Raw genomic sequence first — 27,127 nt, forward strand, 5'->3', positions numbered from 1 at the left:
TAAAATGATGTTAGGATTTTTATTTCTACTCAAGAGTACTAGGTGTTTGGAATAATTTTACATAAGGGCTATAATTATTCTAAAAGTTACTTAAAATGTAACCAAGTGCCCAGACCCAGACTGGGAGATGTTTAAAGTGCTGCAAGGAAGGAGTTTGAGGAATTAAACACTGGAGCCAGGATGTAGTGTGCAGGACTAGACTGGACCACGGATTTGTCATCACTAGTGTTGGGCTGACAGACATCTCTCAGCAAAGGGAATGCACAACTTTTGCCACATTTCCTAATCTAGAACCTCAGAGACATTCTGAACAATGGGTGGGATACCTGCTACATACGTGCAGCATGGGCACTTATTGGAGCTGGAACTTCATGCCTTCTTTTGCAGATGAAATCACACCCTGCAGAAGTTTTCATTAAAATGCTCTCTGGATATGGGTTGGCAAGTGTTCGTTATATTGGCAAGCTTACACCTAATTGCCCTGAGATTGACATTTTTATAAATAATAGTTATAGGATGGTACATTAAAGAGCACGGAGTTAACTATGTTAACTGAAGTTTGAATAACAAGCTGATCATGTTGTAGCTTATAAGAATATCATAGCCAACTTGATTTCTTTACAAAATGTCTTATTTGCTGGGATTTAAACTCCAGGCTGATGGGATGCTTGTTTGGAAGTAAAACAAATAACCTTTCACTGAAAAGCACAAAACTTTCAGCATCTGCAGTGTTTGAGATTTAGGGTTTAAACAATGCTCTTACACTTTCTTCTCATCTTTGTCCTTTGTTTACTCCTTCTCCGCACAGATTACGAAACCTGCACCACCTTCCCTCCTTTGGTACCTACCGCTCTTTCATCTCCCCACCCTCTTCTGCAACTTACAGATGTTCAATCTTTCTCAGTTCTGATCAAGGGCCATTGAAATAAAACATTGACTCTGTTTCTCCCTCTCTCCACATACAGAAAACTGCCTGAAAACCTGAGTACTTCTGCCATTATCTGTAGTAATCCACCATGACCACTGTAAGACACGAAGCTGCCATTTGATCATCATACTTGTACCCAAGTCTTGAAAGCACAATAAACCCGTTTCCATTCCCTGCTCTTCCATCACCGTGCCTGCCCTTTACCTTGTTTCTCTCGGAAAGTCAATATTCAGCATGCATCCTCTTGAGGGCCAATTCCAGATCATAAATTTCACTATGTAAAAATGATTCTTTTTTAAAGCTGCATTGTGTTCCGTTTTTCCAGCGAGTTCCTGATATTATTTCCTATTGACTGATATCATCAGAAGCACAAAAATCTGCTGGGAGTCTATATTGGATTGATCTACGTTTCTGCAAATATACAACCAGGAGCAGAATAAAAGAGACGTTAAGTGATAAATGAGTTTCACTTCTATAGAAATAACTTTGTAAAGTAAGAACCTCTAAAGCCCTCTCTCACTGAGATCCTAAGTTACACACGCACATTAATGCATTTCCATGTCCTCTGTACATTGCATACACAAGTGAAATGGCCCTTGTATGTATCCCCTGACAAAGTGGGAGGAGAGCCAAACGTTAACTGGCTGTCCGGGTTATTCTGCTGTTTCTCAGTCCTCGGTGCACTTTCACATGCTTGGATAAGTGGTCACTGCGTGCGAATTTCTTATCACAGATGATACACTGGTACGGCTTCACTCCTGAGTGGGAGCGGAGGTGCCTGGACAACTCGTCTGATCGGGAAAATCTGGAAAATTGCACAAAGGTATAAATGAGCACAGGCGTTGTCAGGGAACACCATAACAAAACAAAAATCAACAGTAGCTCACATGTAAGACCATTGACATAAGAGCAGAATTAGGCCATTTGATCCATCTAGTATTGTCCACCATTCCATAATGGCTAACCTATTTTCCCTCTCAACCCCATTCTCCCACCTTCTCCCCATAACCTTTGACACCCTAATCAAGAACCCATCAACCTCCACTTCAGATATACCTGACTTGGCCTCCACAGCCGTCTGTGGCAATGAATTCCACAGATTCACCACTCTTGGGCTGAAGAAATCCCTCTCCCATCTCTGTTCTAAAGCGATGCTCTTCTTTTCTGAGGCTGTGCCCTCTGTACCCTAGATTCTCCCACTATAGGAGACATCAAGTCCACTCTATCTAGGCCGTTCAATATTCGACAGGTTTCAATGAGGTTCCCTCCTCGTTCTTCTGAACACCAGTGAGTGAGTACAGGCCGAGAGCCATCAAATGCTCCTTGTACATTAGCTATATCTGCCTAAGGGAAAAAGAGATTTACTCACATATGAAGCAGACTTATTGAACCATACGTGACACATGGATCCAGGTGGTAGCTTACACCAAGGTCATAATTGTAAGGTAATTGGAGGAAAGTATAGCGGTGATGTCGGAAGTATTTTTTTTAAAGTGGTAAGTGCTTGTTACACACTTTCAGAGGCAGACACATTAGGGCAAATAGACACAAGGATGAATGGAAAACGGAGGTTTCTGTGGGAGGGAAGGGTTAGATTGATCTTAGAGTAGGTATTAAGGTCGGCACAACATTGTGGGCCGAAGGGCCTGTACTATGCTGTATGTTCTATGTCTAAGATGCATCATAGCTTGGTATGGCAACTGCTCTACTTGACACCACAACACAGAGAGTTGTGGTTACGAAAACCGGCCTCCCATTCATTGTCTGTACATCCTGCTGCTTTGTGAAAACAGCCAAAACACTCAAAGACCCCTCCCACCCTGGTCATTTTCTCCCCTCCCCTTCCTACTTGGCAGAAGACAGAAAATCTTGAGAACACGTACTTGTACCAGCCAGGCTCAAGAACAACTTCTACCCCGCGTCTCTTATACAAAATCTGCCTTGTTGAAGCCCTTGCATCTTATTGTCCACTTTAAGCTGCACTTCCTCTCCCCTGCAACCGGAACACGACATTCTGCATTCAGCTTTAGTTTTCTTTTGCATCACCTCGAAGTGCAAAGTACATTTATTACCAAAGTACGTATGCAGTGTACAACCTTGAGAATCGGTTTCCCACTGGCAGTCACAAAATAAAAAAAAAAATCATGGAACACACATAAAAAATGCTGGTGGACGCAGCAGGCCAGGCAGCACCTATAGGAAGAGGTACAGTCGACGTTTCAGGCCGAGATGGGTCCTGACTGTACTTCTTCCTATAGATGCTGCCTGGCCTGCTGTGTTTACCAGCACTTTTTGTGTCTGTTGCTTGAATTTCCAGCATCTGCAGATTTCCTCATGTTTGCGTTTTTAAAGAAAACCATGGAACCCGTTCAAAGAAAAACATCGCGTATCCCCCAGGCGCCAAAAAATAATTGCGCAAACAGCAAAAGAAGAGCGAAAAACATAGAATATAAAACATAAAATTGAAAGATTCCCGGTATATTCAGTTGAATCTAGTGCGGCATTGTTTGTTAGCTGCAGGCCGCCCCAATCAAAAATGCCCAAAATAACACTAAAAGAAAGGAGCAGTAGAAACCAGAAACACATCATCATGTACCAAGAGTGGAGTAATCTGTCTGGGTGGCATGCAAACAAAATCTTTCAATACGCTCTAGTACATTGCTCAGTAATTGCCGATGAACAATAAAATGAAGCACTTCATCATTATCCCGGAGAATTTTATTTGCTCTTTCTCATCCCCACTAAAGTAGTTGGGATTCACCCTTTAACGTGGAGGACCCCTTAGTACATACATCTGATTTCTGGTTGGGAGGTGGTTTCTGACCTGGTTACGTTTCGAATGCCCATTGCTGGGTGAGACCGCTCCCTCACTATTCCAGCCTAGAATGCAATTTGGACTAGTGGGTCTGAGTTGAGAGAGGGGTTGGACATGCTGGATTTTCATTTCTTGGGGCACAAAACAAAGGGGCGTGGATGAGGTGGGCAGTCATATTCCTTTCCCCACAGTTGGGAAGATCAAAATCACAGGTCACAGGTATAAGAAGGAAGAGGTCTAAAAGAGACTTGAGAGGTAACTTCTTTACACAGAGGGTAGTGAGCACCTGGACTGAGCTGGCCAGCTGGATATAAATGGAACATTTAAGAGACTTTTGGACAGGTACAAGGAGGAGAGGAGCTTGGAGGGTAATGGGCCGAATGCGGGCAAGTCAAGACTCAAAATTCAAATTATTCATCACGTTTGCATCAAAACATACAGAGAAATGCATTGTTTATATCAAAACCCAACACACCCTGAGTGTGTGCTGGGGGAAGCTCGCACGTGTCGCCACAGATTCTGACCTCAACGTAGCATGCTTACAATGTTCAACTGGGACTAGCTGGTCCCACAACTGGGGCTAGCAGGGAGGTCAGCATGGATCAGTTGGGCTGAAGGGCCCGTTTCTGTACTACGTGATCCTACTCGATGAATGTAAGACTGGAGGGGAAGGAGCAGACATCAGAATAAAGGGGTTGGAGGGACAGGAGCAGGCGGGTGATAGGTGAGGGTGTGTTTAGTTGACTTACCGCCAGTCACAGTCTGGCCATGTGCAGGAATAGGGTTTCTCGCCGGTGTGCCGTCGGTAGTGTGCCTTTAGGTGGCTGCTCTTAGTGTACATCTTGTTACAGCCGGGGAACGAGCACTTGTGGACTCTGATGACATCGGCCGAGGGCGGTGGCTTCTGCAGCTTCTGGCCAGCGTCCACCACGCTGACCAGCCCGCCGACGGTGACAGACCTTGCCGCGATGGGCAGCGGCGCGATCTTCACGAACTGGCGGCCGCCGCTGCTGCTGGCGGGGGCTGGCACCAGCTGGGGCACCAAGGCGAAGGTCTGGCCTTGCACGTTGACGATCAGTTGCGCCAGCCTGGGGGTGTTCGTCGGGGACTGCGCGGCCGGAGCCTGGGAGGGCTGGAGCTGCAGCAGGACAGGAACGCTGCCCATCGTGGCCGTGCTGCTCGCCCCCAGGCTTGACCCACCTCCCCCTCCCTCCAGAAGTCCACCGGATTCCACAGTTGCCTCTGACTTCACCTCCACCTTGATCTCTGCCTCCGAAGTCGGTGCCCCGCTCTCTGAGAGTTCCTCCTTCACCATCCCCATCTTCTCCTTCAGGAACTCCTCGATCTCCTCCAGCGTGGGGATGAAGTTGTCCGAGGAGCTCGGGACGAAGTCAGGCGCTGTCGCCGCAGCCTCGAACACCGGGGATTGGTGGGTGCCTGCCCTTTGGTTCTGCCGGCCCTCCAGGTTCGACACCAACATCCCCACCACGCCACACTGCTCCAGTAGGCTGGTGTTGGCGCTACCATCCTGTGAGTCCGGGCTCGAGCAAGACCGGGGGCTGCAGCCCTCGCTGCTGCCGTCCTCCACTGGCTGGGCCGGGCTAGCCCCTAGCTGGCCAGGGGCCAGTCCACCGCTGCCTGCCGATGCCGGCAGCAGGTCGCTAATGCACAGTGGCTCACTGTGGTTTAACGAGACCATTGTCTTCCGCAGTTCCTGGCCGGTTCCAGGGCTCAGGCTAGAAACAGGAGCAAAACCACGAGTCCAAGCAACACAACTGTGTGCCTCAGCGAGGTTAATGTCGGGAGCTCGCCATCACAAAGCTGCAAGGAAAACAAAGAGAAAGCAATTAAGATATGAAACTTAAGTGCGAAACTGAACCTTTTCTCACATTGAGGTCATTGAGGCAGGTCACATGAAGTTAAATGGCCAGATCACTCATGATCTTATTGAATGGTGGAAAAGATTTAATGTTGATGGCTTACTTCTGCTCCCATTTCTTATGTTTGGCTATCCAGAATGGAATAAGGCCCTTCAGCCCAACAGATCCGTACTGACCAAATGCCTGACTAAGCCAATTCCATTTGCCTAAGTTTGGCCGATATCCCTCTAAATCTTTCCTATCCATGAATCTGCCCAAACGTCTTCTAAAAGTCCAGTTGTCCCAGCCTCAACCACTTCCTCTGGCAGGCTCATTCAACATGCCCACCACCCTTTGTGTTAAAACACCGCCCCCAGGCCCCTTTCAAATCTTTTTCTCCCTCACCTTAAACCTCCATCATGGACACTAGCCTCCCCAGCATCCGGGGCATCTTAAAGGAGCGATGCCTCAAAAAGGCGGCATCACCCAGGGCATGTCCTCTTCTCATTGCTACCGCCAGGAAGGAGGTACAGAAGCCTGAAAGCACAAACTCAACAATTCAGAAACAGCTTCTTCCCCTCTGTCGTCAGATTTCTGTACGGGCATTGAACCCGTGAACACTCCCTCCCTACTTTTTTTTTCTTTTTTTGCTCTACTCATTTAATTTAACTTAAATAAACACACACACACATTATAATTCACAGTTTTTATTATTCTATATTGCAATGTACTGCTATTGCATAGAAATTTCATGACATCTGCCAGTGATATTAAATCTGATTCTGATTCTGAACCTATGACCTCTTGTTTGTACTCCCCTACCCTGGGAACAAGACTTTGGCTGTTTAAGTGGAATCCCACTTCTTCACGGCTTGCTATTATGATCTACAATCTCTCAGAATGCTGAGATACTGTAATTGATCTAAAAACGGGCTCTCTAGACATTCAAAGTTTTTCTAATATTTTCTGTTTTAATTTCTGCTTTCTGGTATCTGCAGTGTTCTGGTTTTGTACCTGCTCTAGTTCGTTTAGTTTGGTTTTAGGGAACACTGATACAACACACACACACAAGTTGCTGGAGGAGGTCAAACAACATTGACAGAGGTGAGTAAACCGTCGATATTTCAGGCTGAGACCTTTCATGAGGATTGTTGGCATTGTGGAGTTAAGGGACTCTCAGCACTTTTACAGATTCCTGCCCTGATTTGACATGCACCGTCTGCAAATGTTTGTTTGAATCTCAAGCAATCGTGTCAAACACGTGAAATGCCTCTGAACCGAGACATGGTGAAAGGTAAAATGCCTCATTTGGGGAAGGATATGGAAGCTTTCGAGAGGGTGCAGAAGAGATTGCCTGGATTAGAGAGCACGTCTTGTGAGGAATAGTTCAGCAAGATACGGCTTTTCTCTTTGGATTGAAAGGGAGTGAGAGGCAACATGATGGAGATGTACAAGATTATGAGAGGCACAGACACAGTGTACAGCCAGCGCCTCATTCCCAGCGCAGCAGTGGTCAACACCAGTGGACATCAGTTTAAGGTGAGTGGATGTCAGAGGAAGGTATTTAACATGGTTGGAGAAGAATGCAGTGGTGGAGAAGCAGATTTAAGGTCAAGAGGAAGAGAGAGATACAGCAACTGGCTGGTTTGAAATAGGCAGAAAGGAGGGAGTGAAGCGTTGTTTAAAGTGAGCGGCAGAGAAAGAGTGAATGACTACAGCTGGTTTTTGGCTACAGCTGGCTTCCAACACATCAGGATATTCAGTTGCAGCCTTATCCCTACATTGTTTAACCTCTTCACTTGGATTATCTTGATTACGAATCGCAACGCATGACCTACCCAGTGACTCAGCCTTCTCTATTTCAGCCACAGTCATTTTACCCTAATCAATCAAAGCTGCAGTATTGCTGGCCCGACGAATCCCATCCTTCCCCCCCCCCCCCCCCATCCCCACCATTTTCTTAATCACAAAAAGGATTTGGAGTCCAGGTGCTATCTTTAGAGAGCCCCATGATCTCGGAAGCAAATGCAGGCTACATATTGGAACGCGGTCTGGGAGCTCGATAGGCTGGAGAGGAGGAGAGAGCACTCTGGTCATTGCTGCCGTTTTCAGTCTTACGTTAGGAAGGTGGTGTTAGGAGTGCACAGTCCAGCTGGTGGCGGTCATGCACCTTTAAACTGGACTACCAACCACCATTAAAAGACAGAAGAAGGCTGCATTTTACACGGACAGTGACTGATGGCTGGAATGCTCTGCCAGGGGTGGCAGTAGAAGCTGATACAGTAAGTACATTTTAGACACTCTAAGATAGGCACAGGGGCGTAAGAAAAACTGCGAGAGTTATGGGCTGTGTAGGAAGGAAGGATTAGATTGATTATGCAGTATGTACAAAATCCTGGGCTGTAAGGCCTCTACTGTACAACAAGATTACAGATATTGTTAAATTAAACCAATACAAATTCACCAAGCCAAATTTCAATGCAACACAGACTCTGCCTAATGCTCTGATAGTTTATTGGACATGTGCTCTAAAGGAACTATCAGGAGAACAGACAAGTGAACCTTGTGTGGTAATCCATGACTAAGGCCAATTAATGACACTGATGCTGTGACCTCACACTGGCAAAAGGAAGCACTTTTGTAATGGAAATACTGACAGACTAGCTGGAGGAATGTACAGAGCACAGAGACACTTGGCAGGGTGACTTCATCAGTATCAGATACCAAAGCTGCTGGACGACCTCTGCAGGTCAAACAGCAACTGCGGAGGCAAAGGGATGGCTGGCGTTTCGGGTTCGGACTCTGCAGCAGGACTGAGGAATTGGCTCTGTCATCGCTAACGCACATCGTGAGATTTGTCGTCTTGCTGCAGCTTTGCACTGCAACCTTCTCCAAGGACCGTCACCTTGTGGGGAGTGGAGAGATCGAGAGCCACCTGGCCCTCAGCTCCGAGTAGGTCACCCACGGTGGTAAGGCCAAGAGGAAGATTCCAGACAGGCAGCCATCCAGCCAAGGCCTCCAACAGTGGAGCCGGCAGAAGGTGATGACACATCACAACAGCAGTGAAAGCGGAGGAAGACTGCAGCAGTCCAGAGACCCCAATCATCTTGCAATTCCTTACCACTGGACTCTGGCCCCAGTCTGACGAGGACTGTGTGGTGGCTGCCTGTGTGTCAGCCTCCCCACGTTAAACAGTCACACACACACAGGCGTCCTCCATCATGGAAATCCACTAACAACCCCTTAGGAGAACATCACACTCGGCTTGAGTGATTGCACTACTACTATGGCGCAATAGATATAAAAATGATTATGTTACCATAATACTCTAAGCAGTACAAAAAGAGAGCAGAATAATGATTCCCAGTGCAATTCAGAAATCTGATGACAGACAGGAAGAAGCTGTTCCTGAAGTGTTGAGCGTGTGTTTTGCGAGTCTGCAGAAGTGACAGGGAGGGTGAGATGGGGGCGGATGGGTAACGACTGAGGGGTGGGGGGGGGGGATGGAATTTTACCGAGACTTGTAGCCCTCCCTTACCTGGTTCAACTAGACCGTCAACCACACACCAATCCACCTGGGGTTCTTCTCCTTTTGTGCACCTTCCCTATCGCCTCTGCAGCCCCTCCCTGGCTCCACCTGCCCAACACTCCTCCCTTATCTACCAACCAGTCGCCATTTCTACCCCTGTCCTTTCCTGCCTTCCATCATCTCCCCCATGACTTGGCTGTACCTGATGCCTACCTGCCTCTATCTCACCATTCCCCCTCATAATGACATACTGGCCATCTTCCCTCTACATCTCAATTCTGTTGCAGGTTCTTGAACTGAAACACTGACTGGCCTTTTGCCTCAACAGATGCTGCTCGACCTGCCGTGATCCTCCAGCAGATTTTCTCACTTTAGACTCCACCACCTGTGTCTCCTTTGATCATCACCATGTCTATGTATTAGCAGTTCCAATAACCAACCACTGATATTTCCCTCTCTTACAGAAGGTGGCCACTTAATGAGTATTTTTTACATTTAACGCTTTAATTTTAGGTCTAAACTGTGCCTTAATGTCATTGGTATTAAAACGTAATTGTCCTAGATGGAAGGAGGTGGGAAAGAAAGTCAGTCTTGGTCCCTGGGCAAGACAGAGTGGGAATCATAAAGTCATCCAGTTCAGGAACAGACCCTTCAACCCACTAAGTCCCTGCTGAGTATCAAGCACCCATTTAAAACACATTAAAGTAAATACAAAATATGGCAGAAACACTCAGCAGGTCAGACAGCATCTGTGGAAAGAGAAATAGTTACCCTTCATCAGGACAGCCTATGTCATACCTCAGTCTGACCACCTGGGGGCGTCAGAGCTCTCCAGGCTCTGACGCCCCTCTTCCCGTGATTATTTGTTATTTTCATTTGCGATTTATTTTAGTTATCAGTGCAGCTGAGCTTTGTTTTGTTTGTCCATTTAAGTTTCTGTGTGTAGTGATTCTTGAGTACTAGCCTGTGGTCTCTACTAAACAATCCAGAAGTAGAGATGCTTTGTTCAATGCCATCCTTGCCTCTGGTCTCTCCTGCACTTGGGGCCCACCTGGTCCAAGTCTCTCCTGGTAGTTGACTGCTCAAAGATATGAAACTTCACCTTAACAACCCCAGTTCATACCCAGCATGGCAGCCACCGCTGTTACAACCTGAGGGTTTCCAGCTGCTCCTGTTTTTATTTCAGATTTCTAGCATCTGTCTTTCTGATTTCCACGACACGAACTAATCCCAGAGCTGTACAGCACAAAAACAGGTCCTTCTCCCCACCACGTCCATTATGACCATCTACACCAGGGGTCCCCAACCTTTTTTGCACTGCGGACCGGTTTAATATTGACAGTATTCTTGCAGACCAGCCCACCGGGGGTGGGGGGGGGGGGTGTTCAAGTAGGGTTAAACTCACCTCAACATGTCTTTTACAGTTAGGGTTGCCAACTTTCTCACTCCCAAATAAGGGACAAAAATAGCAGTCCAATCCCGAGACACTTTACCCCAGGAAAAACTACCATAACCATGAAGCCTTGTGTGGGCACCTGTGTGCACATGTGTGACGCGCGCATGTGCGTACGTGCCAATCTTTTCCCCCACAAATCGGTTTTGCCTTCATCTTCCTGGCTATACTGCACATACATTATTTCTACTTTATATAAGCTATGTATTTATCATATCATTCCTGCTTTTACTATATATTAGTGTTATTTATTTTCGGTTTTATGTGTTATTTGGTATGATTTGTTAGATTTTTTTTGGGTCTGGGAACGCTCAAAAATTTTTCCCATATAAATTAATAGTAATTGCTTCTTCGCTTCACGCCAGTTCGGCACAAACAGTTTCATAGGAACGCTCTACCTTAGCGGGGGAAATACAGGACAAGGGCGGTCCCGTATGGGACAAACCAATTAGCCCAATATACGGGATGTCCTGGCAAATACGGGACAGTTGGCAACTCTATGTTCAAGTTCAACAGTGCGTGACAGGGAATGAGGAAAGGTGCAGCTGACTCATGTTGCTTCCTCGCGGCCCGGTGGTTGGGGACTGCTGATCTACGCTCATCATGTTTGCCTGGTTATTCTCCCACATTCCTGTCAATCACCCTCAGATTTAACCTTTCACCTACACATTCGGCCCAGTTCAGTGGCCAACTTGTATGTTCTGAGGTTGTGTTGCGGGGGGGGGGGAGAGAACACCCCACTTCATAGAGAGAGTATGCAAACTCTACACAGGCAGCACCCGGACTCAGCAGCCAGTCCAGCTTGCTGAAGCTGAGTGTCAGCTCTGATCACAGCACCATTATACTCTGATTGTGCCTCCCTAGATCGCACTTCACATTTTCAAGAAGGACGGGCATTCAGTTCAACCACTTGGGTGTCAGGCAACCCAACTCTCTCAGCAGGTCACCCAAGGGTTGGCAGTCGAGCAGCAGCCCGCATGCGTGATCGAGCCTTCAGGACGTCAATAAACGGGAAGGCTGATTACCTGGTTATGTTGTACACACAGGTGAGTCTCTCAAGCAATCATGGCAGAGATCTTCCCTGCAGTCCGTACACCCAGAAACTCTGGTGCAAATTATTTTCTGCTCTGCTGCCTGAGTGCAACAGGTAGGGCTATTATCAGTTCCGGAGTCTCGGTATGTGGAAATGGGTTGGGCCACTAAATGCCGTCCTCTCCCGCCCATAGAATTTGCCTGAAGCAGTCAACTCATATGCGAGGGCAAGGACGACTATTTCAGGATATAGTTAAAGATGTAGATATAGTGGACATGGAGAGGTTGCTTCCAGTAGTGGGAGAGTCTAGGACCAGAGGGCACAGCCTCAGAGTAGGACGGACATCCCTTTACAACAGAGATGGGGAGGAATTTCTTTAGCTAAAGGATGGTCATACTGTGGAATTCATTGCTACAGACGGCTGTGGAGGCTATGACATTGGGGAGCTTTAAACTGAAGGTTGATGGGTTCATGATTAGTCAAGGGGAACGGACAGAAGCCAGGAGAATGGGGTTGAGAGGGGAAATCAATCAGCCATGATGGAATGGAACAGCAAATTTGAAGGACAGAATGGCCTAATTCCGCTCCTTTGTCTTATGGTCTGATATTTATTTATTTATTGATTGATTGATTGATTGAGATACAGTGCAGAACAGCCCTTTCCAGCCCCTTGAGCCACACTACCCAGCAATCTCCTGATCTAACCCTAGCCTAATCACCGGACAATTTACAATGTACAATGACAGTTTATAATGACCAATTAGTCTACCAGCTGGTAGGCCTTTGGACCGTGGCAGGAAACTGGAGCATTCAGAGAAAACCCATACTATCACAGGGAGAACGTACAAACTCCTTACAGGCAGCGGGGGGGATTGTACCCAGGTTGCCTGTGCTGTAAAGTAACCACTAATCTACTGTGCTGCCCTGACAGAAAATGTTCTCTTCAAAGGCATTACTGTTCTGAAGTGGCTTTATTGTTGAAAATATATGCAACGTCCGAGGAGGAACAGATCAAAATGATGCTTCGTGCTTCCACTCAACCTCTCTAGCAGTGACGGGTATGACGCAAGTCTTTATTTATTTTTTACTATTGAGAGATACAGCAAGGTAATAAACCCTTCTGGCCCAGGAGGCCACGCCACCTAATTACACCCATGTTATCCATTAACCCGCCAACATGTACGCCTTTGCAATGTGGGAGGAAACCAGAGCACCTGGAGGAAACCTATGCAATCACGGGATGACTTAAGGCTGACTTATACTTCTGCGTCAAATCGACGCCGTAACCTACGCAAGCCACCTACGCGCGTTGTGAGCATTTATACTTGTGCGTTGGTGTGTCTGCTTCGCTCTGCAGTTCACGCACATCAGGCATGCGCACACACCTGCCCGTGCAAGGCTTCATGGTCACGGTAGTCTTTCTCGGGGAAGTTTAAAGCGAGCGTCTTTTTTCGTAAAAGCGAAATGTCCCCTCCATAATTTCAGAGGTCTGTAAAGCTTTATGGAAAGCATTGCAGCCAGAGTTCCTTCCCTGCCCTTCAGTCGCCCAATGGGAAGCTATAGGAGGAAATGCGATGCTACCAAGCGGACCAATCATAGTTGTTGCGGTCTGCGTTGCCGCGACGCGTAGTTACGTTTTGGGAGAGGTGCGCGGTCAGGCTACGGCGTAGGGATCTGCATAGGCTCTGTGTAGGGTTCGCGGCTACACTGTACCTACCGCGTCGATTTGACGCAGAAGTATAAATCAGCCTTTACAAACAGCAGCAGGAACTGAACCCAGGTCTCTAGCAGAGCAAGAGTGTTACACTCACACCCTTGGGCTAGGAATTTCCTCTCAATGCTTCCAGATGCACCAAGGCCCCTTTCTCCTTAACAAAATGCTACTTCAGTGCAGTTTGATTACACTTTCTAATAATAGTGTTGGGCACATGGCCAAGTGGTTAAGGTGCTCGTCTAGTTATCTCAAGGTCGCTAGTTCGAGCCTCAGCTGTGGTGGCATGTTTGTGTCCTTGAGCAAGGCACTTAATCACACATTGCTCTAGTCTGTGCGAGGAGAGGCACCCCACACAGACTTCCAACCTGCGCCTTGTAAGGCATGAAAATGTCCGACACAGGCCTCTCATGGTCTGAGTCGACGTTCCCGTCTAATGTTTAAGACGGGGTAGTACAGTGACACAGCTGGAGCAGCCGCTTCCCCACAGCACCAAGAGCCCTGGGTTCTATCTCGACCACGGCTGCTGCCCGCACGTTCTCCCTGTGACCATGTGGGCTTCCATTTCCTCCCATGTACATGAATGTGGCTTGATAAAGTTGAGCAGCACACACGCAAAATGCCAGAGGCATTCAGGAGGTCAGACAGCATTTATGGAGGGGAATAGAAACTGTCGATGATTTGGGCCAAAACCCCCTCAGCAGGACCGGAACAGAAGGGGGAAAAGGCCAGAATGTGAAGGTGGGGGGTAGTACGAGCTGGCAGGTAATAGGTGAAGTAGGGGAAGGGTGAATGAAGTAAGAAGCTGTGCGGTGATAGGTGGAGAAGGTAAAGGACTGAAGAAGCAGCAATCTGATAGGAGAGGAGAGTGGCTCATGGGAGAAAAGGAAGAATGAGGTGATGGGCCAGGTGAGAAGAGAAGGTATGACAGGGGAATGGAAAAAGAGAGGACGAGGGGAGCGAGAAACTGCCGGAAGTTAGAGAAATCACTGTTCATGCCATCGGGTTGGAGGCTACACTGAGGCGATGCTCTCCAACCTGAGTGTGGCCTCAATGCGGCACTGCAGGAGGCCATGAGCCAAACTTCCAGAATGGGAACTAGAAGTCAAAATGAAATATGTGGACAGTGGGGCATCTCGTCTTTTGAGGCGGATAGAGTGAAGGTACATGATAAGTAAGTAAAGTGTCCCTCGTGTGTAGGTGAGTCTTCGAGTCTGGAGACACAAGGGACTGCAGATGCTTGAATCCAGAGCCACACACGGAATGCTGGAGGAACTCAACGGGTCGAGCGGTATCCGTGGACAGCCCCGGCCCAAAACCTCGACTGTTTACTCTTTTCCATAGGTGCTACCTGACCTGCTGACTTCCTCCAGCATTTTACGTGCGTTGATCAGTGGGTGGAAATGGACAGCCAACATGCCAGTTCTAGACCCTTCATCCAGACAGAGTATGTAGGGTAGTTGAAGGGAACATAGGGAGAATAACATGGGATTAGAGTAGGATTAGTGTAAATGTGTGTTTGACTCTGTATGACACTTTAATTAAACAAAAACATTCCTCTCCCCTTTATGAATATTTAACTCTTTGAAAGCAGGAAGTAAACTTGGAGCGGCTGTATGGACTAATGATTTTGCATCTGTTATTGACGGACAGTGAGTCATTCCTTATGCACAGGAATTTAGGTTACACCAATTATCCATGTACAATGGGCATCCCATTAGACTGATGACGGGTGCACACACATTTCTGCACTTGGCTCAAACATTAACATCTCTGATGCCATTTTGGTAAGGCTATAGATTTGTTACCAGAATCGGGTTCATTATCATCGACATACGTCGTGAAATTTGTTGTTTTGAGGAAGCAAAGTTCAAAGTAAATTTATTGTCGAAGTATCACATGTCACCATATGTGACCCTGAGCTTTATTTTCTTGCGGGCACATTCAATAAAGCCAATGCACAACTGGGCGTACAAACAACGTGCAAATACAAAAAGAAAATTATAATAAACAAATAGGCAATAAATATTGAGAACACGAGAGGAAGAGTAACATAAGAAATATATATTTAAAAATTATATTAAGTGGTTCAAAAAAAGAGCAAGAATAGTGAGGGAGTGTTTATGGGTTTGTTCAGAAACCTGATGGGGTGGAAGAAGCTGCTGCTAAAATGACCGCGTGCCTTTAGGCCCCTGTATCTCCGCTCTGATGGAGGCCAATGCAGGTGTGGACGTACATCACAGGAACAGACCACTTGCCCGACAACATCTGTGCCAAACACCACGCCAAGATAAACAAAGTCTCTTCTGACTGCACGTGATCCATTTCCCTCTCTGTGCCTACATTCACATGCCTGTCCAAAAGCCCCTTAAACACGACTCGTATTTGCTTCACAAGTAACGACGACAGGCCCCCACCAGTCTCTGAGTAAAACAGAGCTGCCCCACACTTCTCCTTGAAACTCCCCCCACCCAACCACCTCAAATGCTGTTCTCTAGCCTTTGACATTCCTACCTCGAGAAAAGGATCGCTTGCCCACGCCTCTCAAGATTTTATGAATTTAGAGGTGGCACGGTAGTGTAGTGACCAGCGTTACACTATTACAGCACCAGTGATCCCGGGTTCAATTCCTGCCACTGTCTGGAAAGGGTTTGTACAGTCTCCCCGTGCCTGCATTTCCTCCAGGTTTCTGGTTTCTACCCACATTCCAAAGATGTACGGGCTAGCAAGTTAAATGGTCACATGGGTGTAACCGGGCGGGTGCAGGCTCACTGGGCTGGAAAGACCTGCTACTGTGCTGCATCAGTGAATGAATCAATTTAATAGATACTTAGAATAAATGAATCAGCCTTCCTTCTGCCTCCTCAGATTTCTCAAGCATATTAAATTCAAGTTCCTCCTGAGAGCACAACACACACACACACACTTCTCCTGAGCATATGCTATATACCCAAGTTCCTTCTGAGTGTGGAGCACATCTTTCTGCTGAGTCACTCTGAACACAAGTTCCTCCTGAGACACACAACACACATATTTCTCCTGGGCCTACTGCACACGTCCCTCCCGTAAAAGCCAACAGATTGATGTAATCACGAAGGCGGCAAACCAGTGGCTCTTCTTCATTAGGAGTCTGAGGAGATCTGACACGTCACCAAAGACACTCCCAATTTCTTTTTTTCCACACAGATGTACTGCGGAAAGCATTTTGACTGGTCACTTCACCGTCTGGTATGGCGGCTCCATTGTGCAGGATCGGAAGAGGGAGGGGAGGGTTGTAGACTTAACATAGACACGCGCCTTCCCACCATATCTTTAAAAGTCAGCGCCTCAGGAAGGCTTCATCCATCATGAAGGCCCCGTACCATCTGGGTCATGCTCCCTTCTCATTACTATCATAGGGGAGGAGGTACAACAGCCTGAAGACCCACACTCAAGTGTTTTAGGAACAGCTTCTTCGCCTCAGATTTCTACACGGTCCACGAACATGACCTCACTAATCCTGTTTCGCATTGACCATCGATCTACTTACTTAACGCAACCTGTAGTCATTTTTGTCTTGCCCTGTGTACCGCTGCCACAAAACAACACATTTTACAACAATGATATTAAAACCGATAATTAACTGTTCTGTTCCTGGGCAGCAGCCTCCCCAGCATCCGGGACATCTTCAGGGAGCGACGCCTCACAAAGGCAGTGTCCATCATTCAGGACCCGCATCAGCCAAGGCATTGAACCCACAAACACCACCCCACTACTATTTTCGCACTACTTATTTAATTAATTACATATACAGTTACTGTAATTCCACTACTTATTATTATGTATTGCATTGTACTGCTGCCGCAAAATCAACAAATCTCACAGTACGCCGGTGATATTAAGTCGGATTCTGAACCTGGCGGTGTGGGACCTCATGCTCCTGCCCTGATGGTACTAGCGAGAACAGGGCAGGGCCTCAGCACTTAACATGAATATTTCTCCTGATAGTGCCTCATAGATGTCCTTGCCAGACTTGCTCCCATTCCGATGTCGTGGCCCGTGCTGTATGTATATTGTTTCCGTAGAAACAGAGAAAAATGCCAAGTTACCGTCAACAGTTTTACTTCTTTGGAGTCCTCGGGTGGATTTAACTGGGCGCTCACCGAAGTACGATCTGTCCTAGTTCCTTAACAGGATTTGACTAGAGCAACACACACAAAATGCTGCAAGTCAGACAGCATCTACAGAGGGGAGTAAACCGTCCCCGTAAAGGTCTGGGACCCTTCATCAGGAAAGTGGCCTCGGCAGATACCTACTGAACTGAAGTTCCACTTGACAGGAAGGAAATTCAGCTTCTGACTCTGAGCACCGGCAAAGAGGTCCCTTCCGTTCGACAGTCATCTGGGCAGTACGGTAGCGTTTGGCCAGCGTGATGCCTTGCGCTGCCGGCCATAGGGTCGAGGTTCGATTTCTGCCACTGCGCGCTGCCTGTAAGCAGCTTGTGCGTCCTCCCTGTAACCGTGTGGGATTCCTCCGGGTGCTCTGACTTCCTACACAGGTTGTACAGCGAAGAGTTGGTGAGGCGCGGACCCGCTACGTTGACACTTCCCCGCACAATCCTCGCTGATTTGATTTGACACGGATGACGCATTTCACTGTACGTTGACAAATAAAGCTAATCTTTAAAATCTGCCCTGGTTGCTGGGTGGTTTATCCTGTTTGATGGCATCTTCCAAAGGAGTCAATGAAACATCCAGATCAATTAACACTTCCAGAAAAGTCATTTTGTTGCCAGATTGTTAATAACTCATTTCCAAGTGACACTCTGCTTCTAGTTAACACACCGTCCTCAGACTGACTCGGTCAGTCATTAGTTCCGTGACTGGAAAACTTATTACCTAATTACAATGATCATGGACAGCAGGCAGGCTCGAAGGGCTCAATGGCCTTCTACTGCTCCCCTTCTTATCGGGTGTGTAGGCCAGCATCACTGTGTTTCTACCGTCCTTCCTATGTGCCGGAAGAAATGATGCTTATATGAAATGAACGTCCTACGTTGATGCCGGCATCCCTGTGTTCCCAGTATAAATGACCAGAGGGAGCAGTGACGTTGTCATGGAGTTGGGATTTGTCTCATTGATCCTGAGAGGAATGAACAGGGCAGATGCTGAAAGGATGATACCTGTGCCTGGTCCATCTTCTCACCACTGACAGCATCTACAGGACATGCTCCTTCAAGAAGGCACCATCTATCATCAAGGATCTCCCAACATCCAAGAAAGACCCTCTTCACAAACATTAAATTACTGTAGATTACAAAGATCAACAAAGTACAAAATAAAGGACTGCTCAGAAATCTGATAGCAAAGGGGAAGAAGGTGGTTTTGAACTGCTGAGTGAGAGTCTTCAGAGTTCTCTACCTCCTCACTGCAGTGAGTTAATGAGAAGCCACCACACTTCTGAGGACAAGCACCAATAAAACCAGCAGACAGCATGATCAAAGAACAAGCTACTGATCTGAACTCAGTAGGTCAGGCAGAGAGAAATTAACTCCCCTTGGTTGTAAACTTAATTGTTCTGGCTTTACCGTAACACATTGCAAAAGGGGTTGGAACAGATATAAATTAGGATGATTAGGAAAAAAAGGAGCAAATATCGATGATCTGTGATGCACAGTCGAGAAGATAACACGAGCACCTTCGAGAGCAGCATTCGAAAAGGGATTGTTTATGTAACCGCAGGGGAAAATTCTGCAGAGCTCTAGGGGCAATGAGATTCATGGGATAGTTGTACACCATTTTTACGTATTCTGGAGGCCCCATTCCATCACCAAATAAAATAGTTAAAAATTCCAGCGGGTGGGTGAGCTGCGGCAGGGGCGATATTTGTACTTTGTTTATTTTATTTAGAAATACAGCGTGGAACAGGCCTGTCCGCACCACCCAGCAGCCCATCTATTTAACCTTAGCCCAATTACAGGAGAGTTTACAGTGACCAATTAACCTACTAACTGGTACATCTTTGGATTGTGGGAGGAAACCGGAAACTCACACAGTCACAGGGAGAACATACAAACTCCTTACAGACAGTAGTGGAACTGAACATCGAACTCCGATGCCCCGAACTGTAATAGCTGTAGTGTCGTGCTAACCATCACGACACAAGGGCGTCCCACCTGAGGAACCTCCAGTATCGTGAAGCAGAAAGCACGTACCTTGGCAATTTCCACAAATAAAATGCAGGGATGTTAATGGGGGAACTCCTCGCTCCAGCTAGTTCAGCAGTTCTGCAGGGACCCATTCATACCAAGTAATGCAATTAGGTCAATCCCCAATGTGGACAGCGATGTTTTCTGTGTCACATCTGTGCAGGAGACACTTGCACTGGCCAGGAGCTGGGATCGAGCTGCAGTGACAGTGCAATTACAATGGGCCGCTCCCATCTACAGTCACAGAGTATAAACAGGCCCTTCGGCCCAACTTCTCCATGCCGACCAAGATGGCTGTCTGAGCTAGTCCCCCTTGTCTGAACTTGGTCCATATACCTCTAAACCTTTCCCGTCCTAAGTGAGGTTAGCATTATTTGTCACGTGTACGCCGAAACATGCAGTGAGATGCCACACTTTGCATCAAATCAAGTCAGAGAGGCTTGTGTTGGGCAGCCCACGAGTATTGCCACACTCCTGGTGCCAACATAGTATGTCCACAACTCAACCTTAACCCAGATGCCTTTGGGGAGAACATACATACAGGCAGCAGCAGGAATCGAACCAGTCTTACATCTGGTTACAAAGCACTGTACTAACTGCTACACTGACCGTGCTGTCCTCTGAGTAAGTAATAAGTATGCAGCAATTTCACTCACCTCTACTACTTCATCTGGCAGCTCCACCTATCCACGACCCTCGTGTGAAATGGTTGCCCATCAGGTCCCCTTGAACTCTTTTCCTTGTCACCTTAAACCCATGCCCTCTAGTTTTAGACTGGCCTATCCTGGGGCGGGGGGGGGGGGGAATCTGCGACCATTCACCTTATTCTCCTCTTGTGATTTTATAAACCTCTTTGAGGTCACCCCAGAGCCTCCTATGCTCCAGGCAAAACAGAGCAGCCTATCCAATCTCTCCTTGTATCTCCAGTCCTCCAGTCCCAGCAACATTCTCCTGAATCTTTCCTGCATTCTCACCAGCTTAATGACGCCTCCTGTAGCTTGGGCTTCCCAACCCGGGGTCCACGGACCCCTTGGTTAATGGTAGGGGTCCATTGCATAAAAAAGGTTGGGGACCCCTGCTGCGGCTGATTAACTGGAACGGCACTACTCCTGGCGTGGTCTCACAAACGTCTCATACAATCTCAATTGTGATACTGGGGCATTTGTGGACTCCTGGTATTTGGTTTCCAATGTCAAAAGTTTGACGCAGGTCGTCAGCGCTGAAAGCAATCCACCCGCATTCCGACGCACACCAACTCTCCTTCTCACCAAGGCAGTGGTACAAATCTCACACCTATGGAAATGCCAGGTGTGAAAATGTTAAGAGAGTCCCCATGCTCAGGCAGAGTTCTGATTAGCCACTGGTGCATTCTAGTTTTACACCCCAGTGGAGCCCTCATGAGATACAGCACAGACAGCCTCATGAGGGACCTTTCAAGGAGCACCCTCGAATGGGGAACTGAAATTGGAGAAATGTAGTGACGTTTAAGCATGTAGATAAAATTCTGCACCTGCCACCTACCAGCCTTCTCCTTCCCACCCTCCCCCCACCTTCTTTATAGGGCCTCTGCCCCTTCCCTCTTCAGTCCTGACGAAGGGTTCTGGCCCAAAACGTCGACTGATCGTTTCCACGGATGCTGCCTGACCTGCTGAGTTCCTCCAGCATGTTGTGAGTGTTGCTTTAACCCTAGCATCTGCAGAGTATTTTGTGTTTAGATAAAATTCTGCTAGCTAAATGACCAATAAGACACAGGAACAGAATTAGACCATTTAGCACACTGAGTCTGCCCCACCATTCCATCATGGCTGATTTATTATCCCTCTCAACCCCATTCTCCTGCCTTCTCCCTGTAGCCTTTGATGCCCTGACTGATCAAGAACCTATCAACCTCCGCTTTAAATACACCCAGTGACTTAGCATCCACAGCTGTCTGTGACAATGAATTCCACAGATCCACTACCCTTTGGCTAAAGAAATCCCTCCTCATCTCCGCTCTAAAGGGATGTCCTTTTATCCTGAGGGTGTGCCCTCCGATCGTAGACTCCCCCACTACAGGAAACATCCCCTCCATGTTCACTAGGCCTTTCGATATTCGAAAGGTTTGAATGAGATCCCTCCTCATTCTTCTAAACTCCAGTGAACCACCAAATGCTTCCCATATGTTAACCTTTTCACTCCTGCGTATAAATGATACACGTGCTCCTAAAACCATTGAGAATTCTTCAATGAAACTTTTGTGAAAGTATTCAATAATTGGACACACGTCCCACCAATACCTCTCCCCCCCACACCCCACTCACCAACACAAACTTGAATTCTAAAAGGAAGAAAATAAATTGCTTTCACAGATTTGATTTCACATCTGGCTCAGGTCATAGGTTAGTAAATTGGTATAGTTCCCACACTGGTTTCATGAGAACACTTGTACAGTCTCTCCCTTTCACAGCGTCACACACATAAAAAATGTAAACAGCTTATTTACTTGTTTAGCATGGAAACAGGCCCTTCTGGCCCAACAAGCCCAATTGGACCCATGTGACCAATTAAACTACTAACCCATATGTCTTTGGACTGTGGGAGGAAACCAGAGCACTCGGAGGAATCCCGTGAGGTCAAGGGGAGAACTCACAAACTCTTCACAGACAGCGTGGAATTGAACCCGGGTCTTTGGCGCTGTAATAACATTACACTACCCATTGTGATACAAGACATCTTTGGCATGTATACATTTTTAAAACGAGAGCAGGTGACATAAAATATTTTGGCCAAGTGTATTGGTTACTGCAGTGTCCGTGTAATTACCTTATATGGACACAAATATTGACACAGGACAAAATTATCTAGTGTGTGACACTACAACGTTCTTAGTGGACACTAGATTAGTTACCCCTGCACATAATAAACTGGCCACTCGGTGTATGGCTTGCGGTCTTCTGCTGCTGCACCTCATCAACTTCAAAGTTTGACCTGTTGGCATTCAGAGATGCCCCTCTGCACACAGCACTCCTGTAACGCGTGGTTATCTGAGTTACAGTCACCATCCTGTCAGCTTGAACCAGTCTGGCCATTCTCCTCTGACCTCTCTCTTTAACACAGAACTGATGCTCACTTTTTCCCCCCATTTTTCACACCATTCTCTACAAACTCTGGAGAAAGTTGTGTGTGAAAATCCCAGGACATTAGCAGTTTCTGAGATACTCAACCAACCCCATTTGGCCCTATAATCATTCCATGGTCAAGGTCACTAAGGGGGGGGGGGGTCACACTATTGATTACAAGGATATCACAGAACATAGGGAGGATATCCCTGAGGAATCATCTAAGCCATGCGGATAGAACTGAGGAATAGGTGATGGGTGAGCAATTTGTTTGGGTTATACTCAACAGAAGTTAGTGTAAGCAAATCACAGAGATGTATAAAAGCAATAGGATGATAGTCATGATGAAGGGTCTCAGCACAAAACGTCAACTGTACTCTTTTCCATAGATGCTGACTGGCCTACTGAGTTCCTCCAGCATTTTGTGTGTGTTGCCCGGATTTCCAGCATCTGCAGATTTTCTCTTTAGGGTGACTTTGGTCCGAGCCTTTACCTTTCCTACTATTGACAGGATTCGCCTTAGTGCAAAGAGCTTGGATGGGCTAGAATGTTAAAAGTCTGTAAGATAGTCTTTTGAGACAGTACGTAGATAGTTCTTTCAGAGAAGGTGATAATGTTTGTTGACTGTAACTTTCCCACTATTGACAGGATTTGCCTGACTACAAAGGGTTGGATGGGTTGGAATGTTAAATATCTGTAAGACAGCCTTTCCAGATAATATGTAGATGGTTTCACTAGAGAAGGTACATTCAGAAATGAAACCAGACAGAAGGTGGTAGAAGTGTCAATTAGGGAACACTTTGCAACAATATCCTTAATTATTTAAGTTTTAGTTTAAGCTGGATGGAGAGCGAGGTGTCTCTTAGTGGAGGTTGGATGTAGGGGATTCGTAGCCCGTTCCTTAGTTAGAGGCTTCAGCATTTTGGGCATCGAGGGAGAGAGGAAGAGGAGAGCCATCCGCAGTACCACCGATGCGGCAGAGAGGGCCTCAAGATGGCTGTGGCTCAAAAGAGGGGAACCATGGAGTCATAAGTAGCTAGCCATCTGGACACAAGCTGGGGTCTGATCAGCCCCGGCTGGGTCACCTGGAGGAGGTTGTATGATGTTGAAAGACCCGAAACACCCGATGATTCCAGGAACATCACTGAAGATGTGTCCAGAAGCATCAATAGATGGATGTACACAGTTTATGGTTTTTTTAAAGAGATACAGCACGGAACTGACCCCTCTGGCACTGCCCAGCACCAATTTATTTGACACTAGCCTATTCTCAAGAAAATTTACAATGACCAATCAGTATGTATTTGTTACAACATAGTTATGGATAAAGATAGGACTGGCACTCAAGTTAAGTCCCCACTTGGGGTAAGGCTGATTTTTGACCGGGAGTGCCAAAGAGCAGCTGGTGAAAGTAGGTCGGGAGCAGAAGCTTGCAGGTAAAGTGACATTTGGCAAGTAGGAGCTTTCCTAAAGAGTGTTGCAAAAATTCTGGTAAAGGAGAAATTGAAGGAGCAGAGAGCCAAAGTCTTCCTCCAATGGCAAGAGTGTCAAAAAGCAAGAGGACATAGATTTAAAATGGGGGGGGGGGGATTTTAAAAGGCGATATGAGGGGTAAGCATTTTTGCACTCTGAGTTGTTGACATCTGGAACGTGCTGCCCGAGGACCTGGTGGAATCAAATACAATTACTGAGTATAGGAGGCATTTAGACAGGTCTTAAAAACACAAGATATGGACCTAATACAGGGAAATAGGCTTAGAGTAGTTGGGCAAAAAGGCTGGCATGAAAGAGATGGGCTGAAGATCCCATTTCTGGGCTGTATAACTTTATGACTGTGTGTTCAAAGCTGCTTTGAAAACATTTAGGAATCCCTGTCTACATCCAAACTGGAGAAGAAGCGTTCAGAATGGTATTGAAAACCTTGAGGCAAAACAGCTGGAGCACATAATCTTGTATGATAAAATGGCCCGCTGACTTCATAAACGAGAGAAAATCTGCAAATGCTGGAAATCTGAGTAACACACACAAAGTGCCGGAGGAACTCAGCAGGCCGGCAGCATCTATGGAAAAAACGTAGAGTCGACGTTTTGGGCTGAAACCCTCAGGCAGGACTCAAGATTCAGCAGGATTGCTACTCTGCGAAGTCTGTTCCAGGGATGCCTACCCTGAAGAAGTTTAAATCTTCCAGTCCTGCTGAAGGGTTTTGGCCTGAAATGTCGACTGTAGTTTTTTTTCCATAGTAACTGCCTGGCCTGCTGAGTTCCTCCAGCAACTTGCTGACTTTATAATCTACCTTGTCAAGGCCTGGCACCTTAATGTCTTGCCTGCATTGTCCCTTCTCTGTTACACTTCATTCTGCATTCTGTTAATGCTTTTCCTTTGGACTACCTCAATGTACTGCTGTAATGAAATGATCTGTATTGGTGGCGTGTGACACTAAATTTTTCACCGTACATCATAACGAACCAATTTTCCAATTTGCACAGAGGCCTTGAGTATGTGGCAGGTTTATCTTCGTCTTTTTATGTAGTTCCTAAAATAAGTTCTATAGCATTTCCCCCGTAAATTCCAGCTAGAAAATGAAATCTCGAGGTAGAATATGGTAACATATGTGTACTTTCAAAGTTATGAATTTTTAAAAGGAGAAAACCACTTCACAAACTACCCAATCAGGCCCTTCCTGTCGCATCTGTCTCGATCATTACATTGGCCTCATCAGCCAGTTCAGGACCTGAAGAAACCACGTCTCCCTCAACCCTGAAGCAGAAATGAGCTCAAAATGGATTTTGCAGTTAATCGTTTATGGTTTCAAAGTACTTCCATTGAAAAAAAATCCCCAACTTTTCGCGACCAAGATCTTAACGCTGCTGGCTTCTGCAATCTTCTCTTGAGGAACTGACCACTGTGTTTTAGTTAAAAACATAAACTCAAACCAGCCTGGCCATTTAAATGCTCGAGTTTGAAGGAAAGCGCATGTTTTGTCGCAGGCAGCAGTGTCAACACTAGCGTCCCTTGTCTGCCGAAAGGTTAATTAATGTTGTAGTGCCTCGTGACAGCTAGAGGTTTACATTGCATCAGCCACTCAGCCACAGGGCCTGCCCTTGCTCCATTGCTATTCGTCTCCGGTTGCATCCCTGCTCCAATTGAGAGAGAGCTCCGATCGGCCTCTTCTGCTGATAGGTCAATGTGGCTGACAGTCAGATCAAGGACAGCTGGTATCGACAGTGTCAAATTACATAGAGGGGAAAAAAGTTGCAAAAAAAATTCATTCTTCCGTCTGGCAGCGAAAGCAAATCTCAAGACTCATACTTTACAATTTCATTCTAACATTATACGTTCAAGAAAACTTGCATTATACTGAACAACAAGCAGTTTTTCATATTTTCCGAAACACACTGCTCCCGTGACGTGTTTAAGGAAACATTGCAGAATGAAAACAATTTTAAACTTGCTCGGTGAACTATGGGGTAAGGAATGGAATTGCTACAGTTAGAACCAATAACACAATCTAAAAGGGCATCTGTCGTGCAGTATTATACTGAAATATATTCTCTAACCTGATTTTGCACAGAAAATGCAATGCAGCCGTAGTAAACATCTGGCGCCCCCGCTGTCGTTGCACTGCACTGGTCTGTGTTAGTATTTGCTGATCATTTATTTTCTTATCCACTCTTTGCAAGGATTATCACTGTAGGGGGTTTCGCTCGGCTCAGCCTGCTCCGCTGTCACGCGCTCGCTCCTTCCATGCTGGCAGCACCCGCGTCACGTGGCAGAGGCTCGTCCGTATCCCCCGCCGCTGATTGGCCGGTGGGAAGGAGGCTCGTCTGGGAAAGGTGGGCAGGGCCAACACGCGTTCCCGGGCGTCTGTCAATCATTCGCCAGTTCCTTTGCCAACGTTGCGGCGTTACAAATTCGCTGCTGATGTTCAGGTTTGGGGTGTTAGGAGCGGTGCTCTCTTTCGTGCCAACTTCCGTGACGGATCTAGGATTATATTGCATCATTATTAGTGGATGCAGTAAAACTCAATGGCGAGACAAATAGGCTTAATGCAATATATGCTCAATGGTGGAGGAACGATATATGCTTTAGCTTTCAGCATGCTTCGTCAAATGTACGTCGAAACGGCGAAACAAACAGTGAAATGCTTTGTTTTGCGTCAACCACCAACATAATCCAAGGACTGTGCTGGGGCAGCCTGCAAGTGTCACCATACTTCCAGAGCCAACATAGCATCTTATTAACAGACATCCCACCTCTCCTGGAAGTTCTGGGAGTCTCCTGCAAATTGATAGTGGCTCCCTGATGCCTGCAAATTATATACAATATCATGGAAATCAATTTTTTTGAGAGTGAGCGAGAGAAAGCAAGAGAGAGCTGCGAGAGTAACCACAAGAGAGAGCGCACGCGTGGGAGAGAGTGAGAGCAAGCACACAAGCGAGAGAGAAAACAAGCGAGAGTGTGTGAGCGAAAGCAAGCGCGAGCATGCGAGCGAGAGAGCAAGAGAGAAAGCAAGC

The 27,127-nt window shown here is 46.7% G+C and overlaps 1 protein-coding gene across 2 annotated transcripts; it reads right to left on the bottom strand.

Annotated features, from left to right (window-relative positions):
• On the bottom strand, nt 1-26,359 carry LOC140210072 (Krueppel-like factor 15). Of its 2 annotated transcripts, XM_072278856.1 has the most exons (4): nt 26,171-26,359; nt 6,008-6,139; nt 4,493-5,564; nt 1-1,733 (listed from the first exon to the last, which is right to left on the bottom strand). In XM_072278856.1, exons 3-4 carry the CDS (start codon nt 5,440-5,442, stop codon nt 1,565-1,567), a joined length of 1,119 nt encoding a protein of 372 aa, XP_072134957.1. In that variant the 5' UTR covers nt 5,443-5,564; nt 6,008-6,139; nt 26,171-26,359; the 3' UTR covers nt 1-1,564. The 2 variants fall into 2 exon arrangements, with proteins under 2 accessions (XP_072134957.1, XP_072134956.1); XM_072278855.1 differs by lacking the exon at nt 6,008-6,139.
• Nucleotides 26,360-27,127: the final 768 nt, after the last annotated feature.

The sequence above is a fragment of the Mobula birostris genome, chromosome 14, assembly GCF_030028105.1.
Source record: "Mobula birostris isolate sMobBir1 chromosome 14, sMobBir1.hap1, whole genome shotgun sequence".
NCBI lineage: Eukaryota > Metazoa > Chordata > Chondrichthyes > Myliobatiformes > Myliobatidae > Mobula > Mobula birostris.

Bases quoted from the DNA above. Each gene is read 5' to 3' on its own strand.
- LOC140210072 (XM_072278855.1), bottom strand. From the start codon at position 5,442: ATGGTCTCGTTAAACCACAGTGAGCCACTGTGCATTAGCGACCTGCTG. The intron at 1,734-4,492 runs GTAAGTCAACTA...GCAATTTTCCAG, and splicing joins TGGCCAGACTGTGACTGGCG to ATTTTCCCGATCAGACGAGT.